The following is a 22,196-nucleotide window of genomic DNA, read 5'->3' on the forward strand; positions in this document are numbered from 1 at the left end:
ATCTTTGCTGCTTTAGTGCACCTGACAGCCAAGGTTTTCAAAGAAGACAATTCATCTTTGGGACCTATGAATGAACTTCTAGGCAAAGTTAGCAGCAGTTTAAAATGATTTTAGTGGTTTAGTTCCTAAGCTTTGTAATAATGACCCACTATTTACAGAGACTGTTCTATGTTCCAGCTATTGTGCTCTTTATACATAATTTCTATGTTGATAACAATCTGCAAGGTAGCAACTGCTCTACCATCTCTTCAAACAAGGAAACAGAAGCATGTGCAGACACGTGATTTGCTCAAAGTCACGCTAGTGCATAGCTAAGATGCCAAGCCAGATACATCTGATTATAAATATACTGTGTACATACAATCTACTCACTCTCTCTCAATAGTTATCATTTATTAATGTGCTGGTGCAAAACAAGGCAATTTACATGTACTATCACTATCAATGAATACTTCACAACATTTATGTGAGTAGGTACCAGCACTGTTGCTGCTGCTGCTAAGTCGCATCAGTCGTGTTTGACTCTGTGCGACCCCATAGATGGAAGCCCACCAGGCTCCTCTGTCCCTGGGATTCTCCAGGCAAGAACACTGGAGTGGATTGCCATTTCCTTCTCCAATGCATGAAAGTGAAAAATGAAAGTGAAGTCGCTCAGTCATGTCTGAGTCTTAGCGACCCCATGGACTGTAGCCTACCAGGCTCCTCCGTCCATGGGATTTCCCAGGTAAGAGTACTGGAGTGGGGTGCCATTGCCTTCTCCAAGGTACCAACACAGTGCCTCTCAAAGGACAAGAGCTCAGTCTGTTCAATGAGCAAATAACTTGAATTAGTAGGTGATTATTGATAACATGAATAACAGTTCTAATGAATATGGTACTTGGCTTTCTTTTGAGGCTATTCTTTTAAATGACTCAGGATGAGAGATTATTTCCTTGGACAAGCTAGATGGTAAACTGATATTAACTTGCAGACTTATTAATGTAAGGAAACAGTTTCTCATCCTGGAGGTTGGGCTGAGGAAATCCAGTGACTCCAAATTGCACAAATTCTATCATAATGATTTGCACTAGGTTATTGCTAAGACTGGAAATCCGAGGATGTGAGCTCAAGCTATGGCTGTATTTGTTAAGTCACCAAAGTGAACAAGTTAATTTACTACTCTGAATCTTGTCATATGAAATGGGAGTAAAAGCCCCTATGGTTCATAGAACTGCTATAAGGATTAAGTGGAATCATATGCAAGAAAAAGTCTGTAGCCTATAACATGGTAGGGTTAGGTGTCTGGCAACTGCTTGGAAAGATTAAACTGAATCTCTGTTCAGTTCAGCATAGTTCAGTCGCTCAGTCATGTCTGACTCTTTGCAACCCCATGGACTGCAGTGCGCCAGGCCTCTGTGTCCATCACCAACTCTCAGAGTTTACTCAAACTCATGTCCATTGAGTCGGTGATACCATCCAACCATCTCATCCTCTGTCGTCCCCTTCTCTTCCCACCTTCAATCTTTCCCAGCATCAGCGTCTTTTCAAATAAGTCAGTTCTTCGCAACAGGTGGCCAAAGTATTGTCTAACAGAATCTCTGTTAGACATATAACATCAAGACGCTCAGCTGAATAACTGATAAGAATTAAAGTAACTTTTAATTTTGTTATTATTATTATTATTTTTGTATTTTTCTTCCCTTTGTGAACTCTGTTTTTGGCACAGACAGTATCCTTGGGCCTTCTTCCCAGGAATTTTATTGGCTAGTCAACCTCAGATTTCCAAGCTAAGAAGGTGTTGCTGCTGCTGGTGCTAAGTCGCTTCAGTCGTGTCCGACTCTATGCAACCCCATAGACGGCAGCCCACTAGGCTCCTCTGTCCCTGGGATTCTCCAGGCAAGAATACTGGAGTGGGTTGCCATTTCTTTCTCCAATGCATGAAAGTGAAAAGTGAAAGTGAAGTCACTTAGTCGTGCCTGACTCTTAGTGACCCCATAAATCTGGTGGTTGTATCTGGGCCTTGTGAATTGGAAAGACAAAAAAGGAGCTTGACAGTCAACATGCAATGTCTTCCATGTTATGACCCAACTGGCTTTGGATAACTTGGTCCCTCATTGTAAAACCCAAGGCTAGAGATCTACGAGGGTGCTACACAGACTATGGGGTAGAATTTGATGAAGAGGGAATTTGGAGTTAGGAGGAGACCTGGGCTCAAGTTCTGGCCCTGCTATCTTCTGAATGTTCAACTGCAGGGCAAACATCAACTCTCAGAGCTTCATTCTTTATCTATAAAATAGGGAAAAGAATCCCTACTTTAAAGAATTCTTATGAGGATCAAATCAGGTAATATATATGAAACTGCTCTTTTCAATATAAATTCCCAACTGTTTGGCAGTTATTATTATTTTTTAAATTAAATTTATTTATTTTAATTAGAGGCTAATTACTTTACAATATTGTATTGGTTTTGCCATACACCTGGTCGGGATACTAAGATCCTGAATTTAGCAGTTATTATTAAATGGCGGGTTAATCTTTGATTCTACAAGAAGAGGTTTGGTTGTTGATGATTCAGAAGAATCTTTCAATCATGGAAGTTTATGATTAAGAGAATCCTTAAAGAGTTTATGCTTCACTTGTTTCCACATTGTGTTCCCTAGGGCCCTAGGATTCTGCAAGAGTGATCTGAGGCTTCTCTAGGCGTAGTGAGGGAGAGGCACTGGCTCTAAATCAACCAGCTCCACTTGGATGTGTACCATGTTTTTGAGAAATAAAGAGTTTGGCTGCTAAAGGAACATTTGTGAATCACTGGATGTGATGTGAGGCATATGGGATAGAGGATCTCTGAGGCTTCTTTAAACTCTAATATTTGAATAATTATTTCATTTCAAACAACAGATGGCCAAGGGAGGAAGTGAGTTCCTCATCACTGGAGGTAAACTTGCAGAAGTTAGACAAACACTTCATATTTCTTTCACTATCACTTAATATACCCTTCCACTATGATGATCCTATTTTATTAAGGATTAATAAAATCCTTATTTTATTTTTTTTCTTTTTTGGTCACACCCTGCAGACTGTGGGATCTTAGTTCCTCAACCAGGGATTGAACCCATGCCCTCAGCGAAAGCACAGAGTCTTAACCACTGGACTTTCAGGGAATTCCCTAGGATAGTTTTAAGAGCACTTATCAGGGAATTCCCTTGAAGTAAAACTGGAAAACTATTAATGCAGTCCAAACCACTTTTCACACATTATACATATGGAAAAACAGACCAGGAAAGGGAAGGGGTCACATAATGAATTACCAGCAGAGCTAAGGCTAGAACCCAAGTATTCTGACTTCCAACCCCATGTTCCTTCTACCATACCATATTATAAGAGTTCCCATGGTATGGGTCCTAACTAATAGTGAAAACAGGTTATCAGTTAGGTTCAAGATTATCTTTGGTGTGAACTTGTGTATGCACATGTAGAAAAGCATCTTAAGGCACATAAGGATATGTCTGTGTGATCCATGATTATGAGGAAATTTGCTGATTAAATCTGTGGGTTGAACGTGATTGTTGTGTGCTGATGTGAGGCATATGGGATACTCAGTAATGCTGTTCTTCTTGATTTTTGAGTTTCCTTATTTTTTTTTTTTTTTATTCATTATTTTTTTTTTAATTTTATTTTATTTTTAAACTTTACATAACTGTATTAGATTTGCCAAATATCAAAATGAATCTGCCACAGGTATACATGTGTTCCCCATCCTGAACCCTCCTCCCTCCTCCCTCCCCATTCCATCCCTCTGGGTCATCCCAGTGCACCAGCCCCAAGCATCCAGTATCGTGCATCGAACCTGGACTGGCAACTCATTTCATACATGATATTTACATGTTTCAATGCCATTCTCCCAAATCTTCCCACCCTCTCCCTCTCCCACAGAGTCCATAAGACTGTTCTATACATCAGTGTCTCTTTTGCTGTCTCGTACACAGGGTTATTGTTACCCTCTTTCTAAATTCCATATATATGCGTTAGTATACTGTATTGGTGTTTTTCTTTCTGGCTTACTTCACTCTGTATAATAGGCTCCAGTTTCATCCACCTCATTAGAACTGATTCAAATGTATTCTTTTTAATGGCTGAATAATACTCCATTGTGTATATGTACCACAGCTTTCTTATCCATTCATCTGCTGATGGACATCTAGGTTGCTTCCATGTCCTGGCTATTATAAACAGTGCTGCGATGAACATTGGGGTACTCGTGTCTCTTTCCCTTCTGAGTTTCCTTATTTTTAACATGGGGATTTTTACCATTCTCTCCCCTCACAAGGTTATGGTGAGGATTGCATGAGTTAACAGATGGGAAAGGAACAGATGTGGTGCATGGCCCAAAAGAACATTCAGTAAATATGATATCCCATATCCCATGCCCCCACTTACCAGGCAAGGCCTTGGCCCACTTGACCACATGTACAAGCTGTCTTTCACCCAGTTCATTGAGGCTAGAGAGTAAAGCTGCGAAAGAGTCAGGCTGGTTGTTGTCATGTCCAGCACACACCACCCCTGGCTCAATGGCTTCCAGGACATTCAGAAAGATGGGCTGACACTCATAGCCTTCAATATGTGACACTGTCAGCTTCTGGGCTGGCTCCTCAGTGGGGCTGGAGGCACTGGAAGCCTCCCCTTCCTCTTGTAGCTTCAGATTCCCAAGTTTCTTCAGTTTCCGGGCTATTGGGAAAGAAGGGAAAGTTGGATTTATTATCAGTGGCAAAAAACACACAGCACAGCTACCCTGTTAGAAAAGCTGCTTGAGCTAAGAAAACAAGTATGATCATTTTTGCTGCTCACAGACTCTAAACTCCTCAAGGACAAGTGTACATTTTAACCACTGGTTGAATGAATGGTTCATCATTCTAAATTCCTATTAAACTCAAACCTTCATATCTTGCTTTCTCCTTTATCCTCTTGTCAGACATACCTAGTATATCTTTGGATTGGGCTCTGCCTAAATACGGTCTCCAATATTCATACTTTGAATCTTTAATTAAATCATTACTAATATATTCATGGTTCACTCATTCATTCAACAGATATCCGTTGTTAAGGCTTACTTCTGAGTGACAAAAAGAACACAGGCCATAACCAGTTTGGGAGAGGAAAAATAAATGCCCACTAAAAAATCTAGCAGTTAAAAAATGTCAAACTGGTGAATGTTATAACAGGAATATTAACAAAAGAGGAAGGTAACAATCTTCCTGCATAGGTGGGGTCAGGAAGTGATTATGGTGACATTTGACCTGGACCTTGAAGAATAGCAAGGACTTCACCAGGCAGAGAGGGATGGAAAGGGCATAAACAAAAGCACTGATGGTTTAAGGGAAAAAGAGACCAGTGTGGCTGGAGTGTATATTTTATGTGTGGGGAGAATGGCTATTTATGAGGTTGAAAATAATGATGGCATCTGACTTTGAAGGAACATGTATAACATATTAAGAAATTTGGGCTTCATCACACACCTGATAGGCAAATATGGAACATTTTAAATCAAGAGAATGATGTACTTGTGTCTATGTCCAGCATGTCTAGCAGATTGCTAGGAAAGGAGACCAGAAAGGCAGATCTATTGAAAAAGGACTAGACTTGTTCTATCATCCCACTTTGGGGTAAATAAATGGGAATTTTCTGGTGTTGCAGCATTTCTCATTTCAACTGTAACAGCCCAAGTTATTGTTAGATATTTACACTAATAGTCGAACATACATTGCAACACATATATTGATTTTCTTCTTTAGTAAAGGAGAGAGGGGGAAGCTGAAGTCTGAAATCCCCAGCTGTATTAAAGAAATAACAGAATGTCCCTGCCTTTATAATCTGCCTGTAAAATGGGAACCGTGCTAGGAAGCACCCATTAAAAAGGATGATATCAATAGAAATAACGTTATTTTAAAAAGCAACAATAATCTAAAATTCAAATCTTAAGAACCTTCCCCCTCCATGCTCTCATACACATAATTTAGAGGTCCTTGAGCATCCTGATGTTTACTTTGCTATTTTCCTTAGCATTTATATTGGCAGAAATATAAATAATTGAAAAGGTCATAACTCTGATGTCTAGCATAGACAGTTGCACTGGGGCAGACCATAAACCACTTTATCTCTAATCCCTTTAAATAATAATAATAAATTTTAAAAGGTATATAACAAAGAGAGAAGCTGATTGCTCAATTTTAATGGATGAATACAACAAAACCTGTTGCTGATCTGTTTCTGGCTCGTGCAAAAAAAAAAAAAAGATACTTAGCTGGAACTGGCTTTCAGCTTTAATTAAAAAAATAAGTCTTGCAATGAAAACTTCAGTCATAGTGCAACTCAGTAAATCAATGAAAGAATGAATCACATGTTTGGATTAACAACCAGGATAGAGGAGGAGAAAATAGAGGGGTTGGTGCTACAAGAGGAGCACAGTGAAGAATTCAGGGTAAAATAACAAGGGAGCCTGGAAAATTAACACAGAGTTCAAGATGACCTTGTCCAACAATCATTTCTGCAAGGCTTGGGCACAGTCAGTAATAAGGAGATATGCACACCCACTGTCAACTCCCACCTCCCATCAAGGGCACAAGCTGGAAGGTATGGGCAGACTAAGCTCATCTTGCCCCAGAGCTAGAGGCCTGGCCCCCACAATATCTTGTCATTTGGTGAAACCATTGTTGACACAGGTTCATGTAGGCAGCTCTACAGACTGGTAGTGCTTACTGGATCTGCTCCTCTAGTACAGTTTCTAGAGGTAGACAATCTCTTCCCCATCACTGGCATTTTCTGACTGTGGGCTTAGAAGTTGCCAAGCCATGTAGTTCCCCTTTCAGCCTGGGAGAGGACAGAAATATAATTAGCCCTATGCCTGAGTGAACTAAGAGATATAAGGATAAGTACTTTTTCTCAGCCTTCTATTTACCTTACTTCATGAACGTATTATATCATTAAACTCCACAATGATCTTAGGAGGTGAGGAATATTTCTTATCTCTGTTTTGCAAGTGAGTAAACTGAAGCAACACAACTGTCAAGAAACAGAATCTAAAAATCTTAATGTAGTCTGACTGTAAAGCCAATGTTCTTTCTACTATATAATACTGCCTACCCCAAGAAGCCTTAAACTCTACTTCTGGCCTAATAGAGTTGAGGAGTGGGACTAGGGTTATATCCTCCCTGCCTTCCTCCCTCACCCTTGACCCTAAACTTCAGTAACTATAATAGCATCAAATCCAGACAGGAAAAGGTAGAAAGCTATGAGATTCCTCTAGCCGGGTGCCTAAAGCAGAAATACGTCTGGGGAACTGTAGTGACTGGAACTATAGTGGCTTAGTGATTCGTAAAATAACAAAATAGGAAAGGTCCTTAGAACTCATCACATCCAGGGGGTTCACAGAATGTGAACCTTCAGTGTCTACACATATAATAGTTTGTATGTGTGTTTCTCTCTCTCTGGGTATGTGTTTATAGGAGAATGGTGGGAACTCTGGTGAACTAAAGTGAATGCTTGACCACCTTCCGGCCCCTACAATACATGTACACATATACATACATATACATATACTGTTAGAAGGCATTCATATAACATTTACAAATTTTCCTAAAACTCATCTGTATCCCAAAGTTAAATTCAAGCCATAGCCTTTATTTTGGGACTTCTGTTGCTAATCCAACACTTCACGTCAAGGATGGGGAGGCTGAGGCCAGAGTGAGTGAGGTCACCAAGTGGCAGAGCAGAGGCTTTTATTCCTAATCCAGAGTTCCCTGTGCCATATTAGCTCTGTTTTTGACTAAGTCATTTCTACTATATCTCAGTACCTGCCTCTCTGAGCTCCTTTTAGATTTGCACTGTCCAACACAGCGGCCATTAGACACATGTGGCTACTTAAATGAATTAAAATAAAATAAAATTAAAAAAATAATTCCTTAGTTTCACATAGTAAGTTCAGTCATTCAGTCAGTTCAGTCACTCAGTCTGGTCTAACTCTTTGCAACCCCATGAACTGCAGTACACCAGGCTTCCCTGTCCATCACCAACTTCTGGAGTTTGCCCTAACTCATGTCCATTGAGTAGGTGATGCCATCCAACCATCTCTTCCTCTGTGGTCCCCTTCTCCTCCCCCTTTCAATCTTTCCCAGTATCAGGGTCTTTTCAAATGAGTCACTTCTTTCCACTAGGTGGCCAAAGTATTGGAGTTTCAGCTTCAGCATCAGTCCTTCCAATGAATATTCAGGACTGATTTCCTTTAGAATGGACTGGTTGGATCTCCTTGCAGTCCAAGGGACTCTCAAGAGTCTTCTCAAACACCACAATCCAAAAGTATCAATTATTTGGCCCTCAGCTTTCTTTATGATCCAACTCTCACATCCATACATGACCACTGGAAAAACCATACCTTTGACTAGACGGACCTTTCTTGGCAAAATAATGTCTCTGCTTTTTAATATGCTGTCTAGGTTGGTCATAACTTTTCTTCCAAGGAGCAAGCGTCTTTTAATTTCATGGCTGCAGTCACCATCTGCAGTGATTTTGGAGCCCCTGCCTCCCAAAAAATAAAGTCTGTCACTGTTTCCACTGTTTCCCCATCTATTTGCCATGAAGTGATGGGACCAGATGCCATGATCTTAGTTTTCTGAACGTTGAGTTTTAAGCCAACTTTTTCACTCTCTTCCTTCACTTTCATCAAGAGGCTCTTTAGTTCTTCTTCACTTTCTGTCATAAGGGTGGTGTCATCTGCATATCTAAAATTATTGATATTTCTCCTGGCAATCTTGATTCCAGCTTGTGCTTCATCCAGCCCAGTGTTTCTCATGATATACTCTGCATATAAGTTAAATAAGCAGGGTGACAATATACAGCCTTGACATACTCCTTTCCCTATTTGGAACCAGTCTGTTGTTCCATGTCCAGCTCTAACTGTTGCTTCCTGAGCTTCATACAGATTTCTCAAGAGGTAGGTCAGGTGGTCTGGTATTCCCATCTCTTGAAGAATTTTCCACAGTTTTTTGTTATCCACACAGTCAAAGGCTTTGGCATAGTCAATAAAGCAGAAGCAGATATTTTTCTGGAACTTTCTTGCTTTTTTGATGATGCAACAGATGTTGTCAGTTTGATCTCTGGTTCCTCTGCCTTTTCTAAATCCAGCTTGAACATCTCGAAGTTCATGGTTCACATGCTGTTGAAGCCTGGCTTGGAGAATTTTGAGCACTACTTTATTAGTGTGTGAGATGAGTGCAATTGTGTGGTAGTTTGAGCATTCTTTGGCATTGCTTTTTGGGAATTGGAATGAAAACTGATTTTCCCAGTCCTGTGGCCACTGCTGAGTTTTCCAAATTTGTTGGCATTTTGAGTGCAGCACTTTCACAGCATCATTTTTTAGGATTTGAAGTAGCTCAGCTGGAATTCCATCACCTCCACTAGCTTTGTTCATAGTGATGCTTCCTAAGGCTCACTTGACTTAGCATTCCAGGATGTCTGGCTCTAGGTGAGTGATCACACCATCGTGATTATCTGGGTCTTGAAGATCTTTTTTGTAGAGTTCTTCTGTGTATTCTTGCCACCTTTTCTTAATATCTTCTGTTTCTGTTAGGTCTATACATTTCTGTCCTTTATTGAGCCCATTTTTGCATGAAATTTTCCCTTGGTATCTCTAATTTTCTTGAAGAGATCACTAGTCTTTTCCATTCTATTGCTTTCCTCTATTTCTTTGGGTTGATCACTGAGGAAGGCTTTCTTATCTCTCCTTGCTATTCTTTGGAACTCTGTGTTCAAATGGGTATATCTTTCTTTTTCTCCTTTGTCTTTTGCTTCTCTTCTTTTCACGGCTATTTGTAAGGTCTTCTCAGACAACCATTTTGCCTTTTTGCATTTCTTTTTCTTGGAGATGGTCTTGATCCCTGCCTCCCGTACAATGTCACGAACCTCCATCCATCATTCTTCAGGCACTCTATCAGATTTAGTCCCTTAAATTTATTTGTCACTTCCACTGTATAAGTGTAAGCAATTTTATTAAGGTTATACCTGAATGGTCTAGTGGTTTTCCCTACTTTCTTCAGTTTAAGTCTGAATTTGGCAATAAGGAGTTCATGATCTGAGCCACATTCAGCTCCTGGTCTTGTTTTTGCTAACTATATAGAGCTTCTCCATCTTTGGCTGAAAAGAAGATAATCAATCTGATTTTGGTATTGACCATCTAGTGATGTTCATGTGTAGAGTCTTCTCTTGTGTTGTTGGAAGAAGATGTTTGCTATGATGAGTGTGTTCTCTTGGCAAAACTCTACTACCTTTTGCCCTGCTTCATTCTGTACTCCAAGGCCAAATTTTCCTGTTACTCCAGGTATTTCATGACTTCCTACTTTTGCATTCCACTCCCCTATGATGAAAAACACATATTTTTTGGGTATTAGTTCTAGAAGGTCTTGTAGGTCTTCATAGAACTGTTCAACTTCAGCATTACTGGTCAGGGCATAGACTTGGATTACTGTGATATTGAATGGTTTGTCTCAGAAAAGAACAGAGATCATTCTATCATTTTTGAGATTGCATTCAAGTACTGTATTTCAGACTCTTTTGTTGACTATGATGGCTACTCCATTTCTTCTAAGGGATTCCTGCCCACAGAAGTAGATATAATGGTCATCTAAGTTAAATTCACCCATTCCAGTCCATTTTAGCTCGCTGATTCCTAAAATGTTGATGTTCACTCTTGCCATCTCCTGTTTGACCACTTCCAATTTGCCTTGATTCATGGACCTAACATTCCAGGTTACTATGCAATATTGCTCTTTACCGCATCAGATTTTACTTCTATCACCAGTCATATCCACAACTGGACGTTGTTTTTGCTTTGTCTCATCTCCTCATTCTTTCTGGAGTTTTCTCCACTGATCTCCAGTAGCATATTGGGCACCTATCAACCTGGAAAGTTCCTCTTTCAGTGTCCTATCTTTTTGCCTTTTCATACTGTTCATGGAGTTCTCAAGGCAAGAATACTGAAGTAGTTTGCCATTCCCTTCTCCAGTGGACCATGTTTTGTCAGAACTCTCCACCATGACCCATCTTCTTGGGTGGCCCTACACGCCATGGCTCATAGTTTCATTGAGTTAGACAAGGCTGTGGTTCATGTGATCAGATTGGTTAGTTTTCTGTGATTGTGGTTTTCATTATGTCTGCCCTCTGATGGAGAAGGATCAGAGGCTTATGGAAGCTTCCTGATGGGAGACTAGCCACAGTGTAAGTGCTCAAAAGTCACATGTTGCTTGTGGCCTGCTACACTGGACAGCACAGATACAGAACATAGCTTTCATCTTACAAAGTTCTATGGAATAGTGCTGTGAATCTAGACTGTACTCTGGGGCAGCCATCTCATTTGTCATGCCCTACTCATGTTATTGATAAAAAAATCACATGAACAGTGTATAGATGAATCCATGGTTTTTCTAAAAGGTGGAAGGACACATAGGACAGTTGGTGCTGATGCAATTAGCAAGGTATACACTCTGTCACCTTGACTCTCCCACCAGTGATTCAGATCTCAGTGGGGTGATGACTCGTGGACTTAAGCAAACTCATTACAAGCAAGTTCACTATGTGTAGAGACTCTGGAGTGGGGGGATGCATCAATATAAAATAATTTCCCTTCTCTGCATAGTGCTAATGAAAACTCGGCTGGTATTCTCATATCTTCCTCCTTTAGACCTATAGGGCATCTGCTTGAGGAAGAGAAGCTGCATTCCCACTTGCCTCCAGGACCTGTATAATATGCTGTCCCTGCGGCCACAGTGGCCCAAGCTGCACCAGGTGTTCTGGCCTCTCTGCCTAAAGAGAGTGACTGTACTGAACATAATTGAAATCAGATTCCATTCATTCTGCCTGGGGATCCTCTGTTCTCTGTCTGCAGCAGAGGCCAGCATGTTGCTAGACGACTTGGAATGCTGGACAATGAGGATTGCTAGTCTCAGCTGTTACTCAATGCCCAAGGCCTTGTTTTCATCCATGAAGGCTGCCCCCACACCCCTTGTGTCTCCTGCACCTGAGCCCCAGAGCCAGATCTAACTCTTGCATGCCAGGTACAGGCTCGACAGGCCCCAGTGTTATGGCAGAGACCCATTGGTTTGCTCAAATTGAGTAGTGAAGCCTGGTTAAAGGGGACAGTAAAGGTAGGTAGTTCTAACAGTGTGTGAGCTCCTTTTCATCTCTTCCCTGTCTTTCAATCATAGATCAAAACAGTGACAAGAAAGGGACATTGGCAAGGCATGTCCTTGTCTGTACCTGATATTTAGGGGACTGGAGTCCTTTAAATGATGCCTGGATCCTGCTGCCTTGAACCTATTGGGAATTCACTTTTCAGCCTAGTGGCATTAGACCCCTATGAGGGCTGTCTCTACAACAACAGAGAATGATTTTTCCAACCAGGTACATTCCTCAGGAGAAGTAGATGTGATTAATCTGTAGCTTCTACAGCCACTGTGACCATTAGGCACTATTATAGCCTCATTCCTTGATACCTCAAGATAGAGGTTTTCTCATCTATGGACAGAGAACAGGCAAGGTGAGGTGAAGTTTCCAAAGTCTTAGAAAGTCCAAGTTCCTCTCCCTAATGTCAAGGATGTTTCTCTTCCTAGGATCTCACCATGGAATTTGAAGCATAAAATAATGACTTCCTGTGATAGGTAGACTTTTACAATAGCCACCAAGATTCCCCATGCCTGGTGTACACATGCCTTCTTCCAGTTATTTAGTCAAACACTAATATAGGTGCTGTTGTGAAAGAAATAGACAGATTTAGTTAGGGTCACAAGTCAGGTAATTTTGAAGGTGATTATGCTTCATGGGCTTGACCTAATCATATAAGCCTTAAAAGGTACTGGCCTCTTTTTGGAGAGATATTCATGGACTCAGGTGACTCAACATATGGAAGACCACAGGCTTTGAAACTGGAGGGGTTCATAAGGAAAGAAATGAGGGCAGCCTCTGGAAGATAAGAACAGCCTCTGTTGGACAGCCAGAAAGCAAACAGAAACCTTAATCATACAACCGCAAGGAACTGAATCCTGACATAATCACATGAGCTTCAAAGAGGACTGTGAACTCCAGATTAGAATGAAGCCTGGCCAATAGTTTTATTTCATCCTTGTGAGACAATGAGGTGAGAATCCAGTCATGCTGTGTCAGACTTCTGACTTACAAAACCGTGAGCTGATAAATGGGTATTAAATTTGAGGTAACTTGTTATGCAGAAGCAGAAAACTAATACACTTTCTTTACAAAAAGTGTGGTATTGGCAAGGTAATAGGCTTTGGAATCAGACAATCTTAGATTCAAACCACAGCTCCGTCAATTACTAGCTTAATAACTTTGAGCCCATTGCTTAGTTTCTCTGAGATTCTGTTTCCTCATTTGTAAAATGGGGGTACCACCATCTACTTCTTAGGACACTTATGAGAACTAAATGAGAGATAATGCCTGGCACATTCTAGTGATCCCTCCAAAATGATTTCCTTAATTCTCCATCCATTCCTGAAGAGTAGAGAATGACTGGACTACAGGCAACGAAACCTGGATATGGGGAAGGAGGTACAGCAGGATTAACAGAGAACCAGAAATGGCAGAGAAGGGAAGAGTGACACATTATGAAATGAAAAAAAAAAAAAAAAAAGTAGCTGAGTTTATTCAGCACATAATTGCCTATAAAACTGAATTCAGGTCTTAAGTGTAATTCTAAATGCTGACTAAACACAAAGGTACATTTGGTGCAGAGCTTCAAATTCTTTGTGAAACCAGACTAGGCTGTACTTATGTGAATGTTTGCAATTACGTGTGTGTGTGTGTGTGTGCGCACGCAGGTGCTTATATATTATAATACTTAAATCTATGGGTCATGAGCTTCAATATCTTCATTAGTCAGACAGATACATAAATGAGTTAAAACAGCCTAGTAAACATAAATAGGGTGAGTTGGGGACAGTGAAAGTGATTGATGCCCTGCCTAGGGGCAGTCTAAGTCTGTTTATGCTAGACAAACAAAATTCTGCAAGCCAATTTTGGCCTGTGGAAAACCAATTTGTGGCCTCTGGCTTATATCATGCCAACCATCTTTCCATCCACTAGGATTAGAGTCAGGGGATCTCACTGTACAACTTTAGGCTTAGATATTCAGAGGAACACTGGATTAAGATCCAGGGGAGCCTGCTGTATGATCTCCAGAATATCCTTTTCCTTCTAGTTTCTTGATATATGTATAAAGTGTAGTAGTTAACAGCAAATAACCTGGAGTCAGACTGCCTCAGGGTTAAGCCAGGCTCAATTGTTCACTAGCTATGTGATTTTGGGCAAGACTTAACCTCTCTGTACATTAATTTCCACATCTATAAATTGGCAAAACTGTTAGCACCTAATTAATAAGGCTGCTAATGAGGAATATAGACACTGTGGTGGTATCTGAGAGTAAAGGGAAGATTCAGCACCACCAGAAGAACCCTCCAAGACCACAGCACAGTGAAAAATTTCACTGAACTTAAGGAGGCAGAATGCAATGATGACATCAGAATTCTAAAATGGTACTCACAATAAAGGGATTTTTATTATTGGCAGTGGTAGTCACAGTCTTATGAGGTATCTGAACTTGAACATATACCTTGATTCCTTCTACACCTCACTTTTCTCATCGGATCAGACTACTGCATAAGACTATTATTAGGAGAAAGTTGAGATGATCTCAATGAAAATGCTCTGAATTTTATAAAAGTGTATCCCAATGGGCAGGCTATGACATTTTCCAAGAATGAATCTCTAGCTAGACAACATTCTGAAAAGCTGTTTAGGGTAGCAACCTATAAAATATTGTCTTCCATCTTGGGCAACTGGTTTCAAGTCAAAGATTGAGGACCATACTGACAGGTTTAAGAATCCTAAGATAATTATAAGATCTACCTCACAGAGTTGTCATAACTTTACCTAAGAGAATATACGTAAGGTGCTTAGCACAGAATATATTCCATAAGACAATACATGATGCCTCTTATTCTCTTGCTAGTTGCTAAACCCCACATTACTACATGTCATTTCCTTTATCTCAAGTAGATGAATTTCTTTCTGAAAAAGCTAACTTATGAAACATACAGAGTTTTGACAGGGATTTAAACCAATTAGGAGAGAGAAACAAATTGGAAGTTCCCCCAGACATAAATCTACTACAGTAATGGAGCCCCAAAGATTTTTAAAGGGCCCTTAGAGGAAGCAAAGTGGGGTGAGCATGTGACTCCAATAACCCTGCCTTCTTTCAAAGCAGTGCTTTATTTTGTATCTTCATTTGGGGCTCTACATCAGATATTGTTTGAAGAAAAGATTCCATTGCCAACAAGATGCTTGAAGGCCCCAAGTCTTGTCTATTTCTTCTTTTCCTATTGAAACTAATCCCCATTTTAAAGATGAGCAGACTGAAGGCCAAAGCCAAGTCATGCCCAAGGTCACACAGCTATCTAGTAGCAGAGCAGGAACTAGAATCAGGTATCCTGACTTCTCGGGTAGTACTCTTTCAATTTTATCAGGTAGGGTAGATGTTAGTGGGGAGAAGGGTCAGCTGGAGATGAGTGAGGAATAACTAGAACAGGGATAAGAGACAGGGAACAGAGCCAGTTCTTGGCAGGCATGGAGTGAGAGATTAGTAGGGGGTGCATCCAAGTGTAAGTGTACACAAACAAGTATAGGCCAAATTCTCCCAGGCAAGAAGGCTTCTTGGTCTTTCCGCTCATGCCCCCATTCTCCCAGTTCCAATTCTGAGTCAGAGGGATAGCCAGGGAAAAGAATATCAAATTTAATCTTTCAAGGTTTATGTTGGACTATTTAGTCTAATGTTTTTTAGTTCATGAAGGAGTAAACGTAATTAATAATAGAATGATATGCAATGCTGCACATGCTTGCCAAAGCACAGGATCTGGCAGAAAATATTTCCAAGTCTCCTCTCTCTGACTACTGAGCCAGAAGAAAGAAGTTCACTGTCCAGATACCATTCTGGGTGAGGGGCACAAGGTCATTACCCAAAACCTGCTAATGTGAAATTGCAGAGCCTGGAAATGGTTTCACATATTAGGCTTTTCCACTGGAAAAAGTAACTACATGAATTTAGAGAATACATGCTTTTACAATTACATTTAAACTGACATTAAAAACAAATGTGAAACAGTCCAAGCCGAACAGGTCAGCATGACCTGGAAAGCAAACGAGAGAAAAAAAAAAAGAAAGAAAGAAAGAAAAAAGAAAAAGAAAAAAGGCCCAATGTTAACAGCATTAATTCTGTCAGTCTGTTGTAAATAAGAAAATACAACTGGTGTATTAATGGCTTTATTAAAGGAAAATTCACTAGCATAAATATGCAACATTCAAACAAATAGAAAGCAGTTAAAAAATAAACCACATTAGCCTTTCAATTCACATTAGGGGAACTCTTGTTGGCCTGGAGATTAAAATTCTGCCCCAAAGAGGGGGAAATGAATTCTCTTCCCTCCTTGAAGTCTTTCCTTGGTTTTTCTCCAGAATGTTGTTTAGTCAGGGAAGGAGAGAGATATGTGTGTGCATGTGCGTGTGGATGCGTGTGTGTGTGTGTGTGTGTGTGTGTGGAGGTGGAGAGTGGAGAAGGAAGAGGGTGGAAAATGCAGGCTCCAGGTAAGGCTGGAAGAGTGTTTCTGACCCTTACATTTGTCAGCCCCTGGCCTCAAAGATTCCACATCCACTAGAAGGAAGCTAGCTTCAATATGAAGTCTCTGAGGCAGAGACAGAGCATAGCAAAATATTGTAAATTCTAAGGCTCTCTCCTCTTACATCAATGCAAAGTTTGAGGCTGGCCTGGGAGAAGAAAACATCACACTTGATGGAGAAACAAGTGTATGATGTAAGTGAATAGTGTGGGGCACTAAAGCTAGAAGACGTAAAATCTTATCAACTTTCTTCCATCATCTTAACTTCAATAGAAAACAAGAAAGTAGGCACTGGTTCTTAGATTTTGCCTTCTTTCACTTTATGAAAAGTTCAAGTGTGTGTGTACTGCTAAAAGGGAAGTCACATTAACTTTGAGAATAGTGAGAAAAAGAATGTCTTACTGTACTCTCCTGGTCTGTTTGAAGAGATGGCTGGCTAGCTTCTTGGAGGTGTTCCACCAGGGGAATCAGAAATCTGGTCTTTGTTTACTGAACTTGTATGGATCAGCTACTACCTTCAGCTCAATGATGGAGCCTAAGGTTATGATCAAACTCCATGGCAGAGGTCCAGCAAAATAGAGGTAAGAGGAAACTTGTGAATTGTAAAATAACCAAGTGAAAATGACCACAGGAGCCTCAGATAGGGACAGTGGCTCCTTGTTCAAAGCAGCACTTTGAGTCCCGTTAGCTAAGCTTCTTTGCAGCAGTAGCACACTGGAAAGCAAGCAACTGCACCAGAGCTTCACTGCATCCACTTGAGTCAGTGCCTGATGCCACCATATATGATCAAAAACAATCAAAGGGCCCTCTGCTAATACCAAGTCATATTATAGAAAACAATAATCATGATAGTCATGGCTACATGAATTGGTAACTACTACTTAGTCTTCACATAGCTATGAGGTAGGGAAATACCATCAGCCTCACTGGGAGGAGTAATCAACTAAGAGAGTAGTCCTCAGCCCCAACATCAGAGTTTCTGTTGAGGAGCAGGGGCTTAAGTCCCCAAGTCTCTCATTCCAGGTGTTTTTGGGATACCCAATAAAAGCCTCTGGAACCCTCATTTTGAATAAGGCAAATCAGGTTAGCCTTTCTTCAGTGTCTGGTCATTATGAGAGGTTTGCAATATCTAACCTGGAATTTTTCTAACATGGTGAACATAGCAATCTGAAGATGTGTTAGCATGTTAGCTGGCTCCATAATCAGATACTTGAGTCAGATCCTCTGATGTAGGAGGCAGCAATGCAAAGTTGGGGAGAAGGAGTGCCTGCCATTTTGGACTAGAGATTTTCTTCTCATTTCCTATCTACCTGTAAGACAGAAGTGAGACTGGGAAATGGAAAATTCTTTATTTGGAGTTTTGGGGGTTTTTCCTCTTTCTCTTTCTTTTCTGCTTTATTGATCAATATAATAAAGGACATATATGTGTTTGTATGTGCCTCTTGGGCAAGAATTAAGTGGTGGTTGTGGTTGAGAGGAAAGGATATGGGGGGAGAGAAGGGAGGTGAAATTTAACAGTCTCCTTATAGCCACTCAGAGGCCAACAAAGTCTCCCTATTTGGTCTTCTGAATTTCTTGTAGTAGCCAAACAATCCCATACTATTACAAGCATTATTACTCATCCTAGAGATGGGAATGCTTCGAAATTAATGTCTCTGCACCTAACAGCTCACTAATCAAAGCTTCTATGCCTCATTTTCCACCCTGATGAGAGTCCTTAGTCTCTTTCAGTTTCATTGTGGTCAGCATGATACACCACACTGTGCAGGCCCAGGCTGGTGAACTTTTGTCTTGGTCAAGATCCAGATTTTCTTTTTAGTTACAAGTTCCAGTCCAAGTTTTTCGCAGGTGATTTCTTCAGGATTGGTGCTTACATTTTTTTAAATTGCTGACTGTTAAAAGTCTGAAATGTCCCTCAACAATCAATTTTCACTTCAGCCACAGAACCACTGGTCCAATGGGGTATTAAACAGTGGAAAGAAATACATTCTATGCCAGGCTTAAGAGATCTAAAAACTGTAGCAAGGATAAAATGGACTGAAGAGAACGGAACTTGGTTCTAAAAGAGGTGATCCAGGGTAGCCATGCCACTTGCAGTTTACTTTCTATATACCCATTGCCATGGAAATATTATTGGTAATACACAATCTGAAGGCTCTACTGGTTTGTGGATGGTTGTGTGTTTTCCCCTTAGTTCTACTTCACATAAACATGATCCCAAGGGATGTACAAAAGTCTCTAAAAAAGCATCTTTCCCAGGTAAATTGTCTATGTAGAAGTTCAGGACAATAAGAAAATATTCTAAACACTTTTGTTGATCTTAAGGAATACATTCTCCAATTTGTAAGAACAAGTGGCACTTTTCTTATATCAAAAGTAGAAGGTTTTCATACAAACAGTTATGTTATCAACTCATATGAAGCTTTTTTCTAAATTGTTATATTTGGAAAATACCTGCTTTTGTATATATGACCTTTTGTGTGCTGTGTACTCTTAGTTTTCCGCATAGCACCTTCAAAAAATATTGCCTATGACATCATTTTACTCTCTCAAAAGCAACTGAGGGAATTTGGAGCACTCACAGCAAAAGTAAACAACAATAAAATCTGCTGCTATTACACTTTAAAAACTCAAGGATTTTAAGTGGTGATTTTACAAGTGTGATACTTATTCAGAACCAGATATCATCAATTTTGATGATCAGAGAAAATTATTTACTTTTAACCATAGTTCTATAAAAACAAATATTCAGAGACAGACTACAGCATATATATGCTGTTCCAGACAATGTGGTTTGGAGGTAATTCCATATAAAAGTTCACTTGAGAACTACAATTAGAGAGAAAGATAACTTTTACCCTCCAATATGTCACCAAATATGTATGTAACCAATTGGAAGATGGCAATATTGGCTTTGGAGGACAGACTACAAGGGTTAATTCAAGGGAAATTCAGAGACTGGAGAACCAAGGAACCAGTGCCAAAATCCACACTGCTATAGCAAAGAGAACAGGCTCCAGTGGTGACTGGGAGCACACAGACCAATTTTCATCTGAAAAAGGAAGTATGGTGATATTTATTGTGTACCTACTATGTGTTAGTTTCTTTATAAATTTACCGCAATTTTGTAAGGGAGATTTTATTATTCCCATAATGTAGTTAGGAAATTGAGTTGGGGAAAGTGAAGCTCAGAGAGATTTAATGATTTACCCAAGGTCATCAAGATAGTAAGTGGCAGAGCTAGGACGAGAAACAAGGCCTGTCTGTGTCCTAGTCCATCAAGCTATTTCCACTATACAGAGGACCTCCTAAAACACAAAACCAAAACAAAAAAAGAAAACCAGAAACTGTAACTGCTGAGCCACATGTACATGTTGTTGTCAAAATTTATATGGTAATTATACTCCTCTGTGCATGCCTCAATTATGCAGATCTGTAGGACTATTTAAGTATCTAAGAAATGTGTGTGGGGAGTAGCATTTCTCAGAATTGAGACTTACTGCTTGCATCTCCAACCTAGAGACTTTTGGGGCTCTAATCTACAGAGTTAAAGTAGAAGGGAAGAAATTCCATTAACTGAGTTCTACATTGTTAAGTCTTTATGATACTCAATACTCTGCTGCTTGCTGAAAGGGGTTTTGAGGGGATTCAATCATTGAGTGGGCAGTGGGACCCAAAGTCTTAAAATTTGTGATTTCTAGGCCCCTGACATGAGTAATGAAGGTATGTGGTAGCATCATGATGAGGTTTTGGGTGGATGTTGGAATGCTAGTCAGAGAAAAAGAACTGTTAAACTTTAGGGTAGAATGTCTAGATAGCCAAAATATTTAGTGATCACTTTGCATGATGCTAGAAGTCATCATGTTTCTCAGAAATAATGTATCTAGCATGCTCCTTGGGTAAGGAATATGTACCTATGACCATTAGATAACTTACTTAGTAACCCTGCTTTGGCCTGAATTATATCTTATCCTTTGTGTATGACAATAATACTACATACCCAATATGGTTTACTTTAGTTGTTTTATAAGGCATTGGTGCATACTCTTGAGATGTGGTGAAGATTGTTGGCTCTTGGTCATGAAGTCATTCCTAATTAATTCTCCTTGTGAGCAATATACATGTAGATATATACATTTATAAATACATGACCTGGGCTAGTGGTATCATCTACTTATAGGATAGAGTATTTATCTATAACCAAGTTTTCCAAAGTACATTCCAGAAAACATCAGTTTTATAGGATATTAGCAGGTGTTATATAAAAACAGGTTTCTGTGTGTGAGATAAATTTGGGAATCCTGAGTTACTAAGCTCCTTGGGTTATTTTAGTGCAATATTTGACAAGGTCTGTGATGGGATAACATGCACTGTAAATATTCCTGATCAAGACTATAATATTCAGGTTTTCCTAACTTATTCAATCATAAAAATAAATTTTCATGTATCATGTCACAGAACTCTTTTTCTCAGAATTTACACCAAGAAGCACTGGCCTAGATCAAGGCAACAGGCTAGTATAAGGGAAGGGCTTATGAATGTGATCAGTACTTGCATGTATCAATCTGAACAGAGGCAACTAACTCCAGGAACCAAAGCTGTAATCCTAGATGTTTAACAAAATTGATGCTAGAAATTTCTTTCTCTCTCACTACCTGAGCTACTATCTCCTTTTATAAAACTTAAGTGAAAGTGAAGTCGTTCAGTCGTGTCCAACTCTTTGCGACCCGTGGACTGTAGCCCACCAAGCTCCTCTGTCCATGGGATTCTCCAGGCAAGAATATTGGAGTGGCTTGCCATTTATAAAACTTAAGCCCTCACTAATTCTCTTAAAAAACAAACATGCAAATAAAATGGATATGTGAACATGTCTATCCCATGTCATAGCTCTTCAACTGCCTGAAGTTCAAACCTTTTAGCATAATAACCAAGTATATTTTCAGTGTGGTTTCAGCTTGCCTTCCCTATTTCCCTAGATTTGGCCATGAAAGTAAAAGTGAAAGTGTTAAGTTACTCAGTCGTGTCCAACTCTTTGTGACTCCATGGACTATAGTTCACCAGGCTCCTCTGCCCATGGAATTCTCCAGGCAAGAATATTGGAGTGGGTTGTCATCCCCTTCTTCAGGGGATCTTCCCAACCCAGGAATTGAACCCAGGTCTCCCACATTGCAGGCAGATTCTTTTCCATCTCAGCCACCAAGGAAGCCCAAATCTGGCTATATTAAACTATTAATACTTGTGTTATTCTTCAAAACCTCGATGCTTATTTAAAATGTCTCTCTGCATTTATTCAAACTGTGCACTTTGCTTTGAATGTCCTTTCCCTCTACCTCACTTAACTTCTTCCCAGTAATTTCCTATTTATTCTTTAAGGTTAAGCTGTATTAGTTATCACTGCCAGTCTCCAAGTATTTAACTTTTTGAGGGCGGGGATTGTATCTTATTCATCTATGTTCCCACAAGATGCTTACTACAGAAACTGGCACATAGCTG

General features: G+C 39.9%; 1 protein-coding gene across 1 annotated transcript in view; it reads right to left on the minus strand.

Annotated features, from left to right (window-relative positions):
• The window catches only part of AR (androgen receptor), a 224,647-nt gene that overhangs the window by 17,572 nt on the left and 184,879 nt on the right, over positions 1-22,196 (minus strand). The window contains exon 4 of the mRNA XM_055563642.1: positions 4,417-4,704. Coding sequence (XP_055419617.1) covers positions 4,417-4,704 — 288 coding nt within the window. The remainder of the gene's footprint in view (positions 1-4,416; positions 4,705-22,196) is intronic.

Source organism: Bubalus kerabau, chromosome X, assembly GCF_029407905.1.
Source record: "Bubalus kerabau isolate K-KA32 ecotype Philippines breed swamp buffalo chromosome X, PCC_UOA_SB_1v2, whole genome shotgun sequence".
Classification (NCBI taxonomy): domain Eukaryota; kingdom Metazoa; phylum Chordata; class Mammalia; order Artiodactyla; family Bovidae; genus Bubalus; species Bubalus kerabau.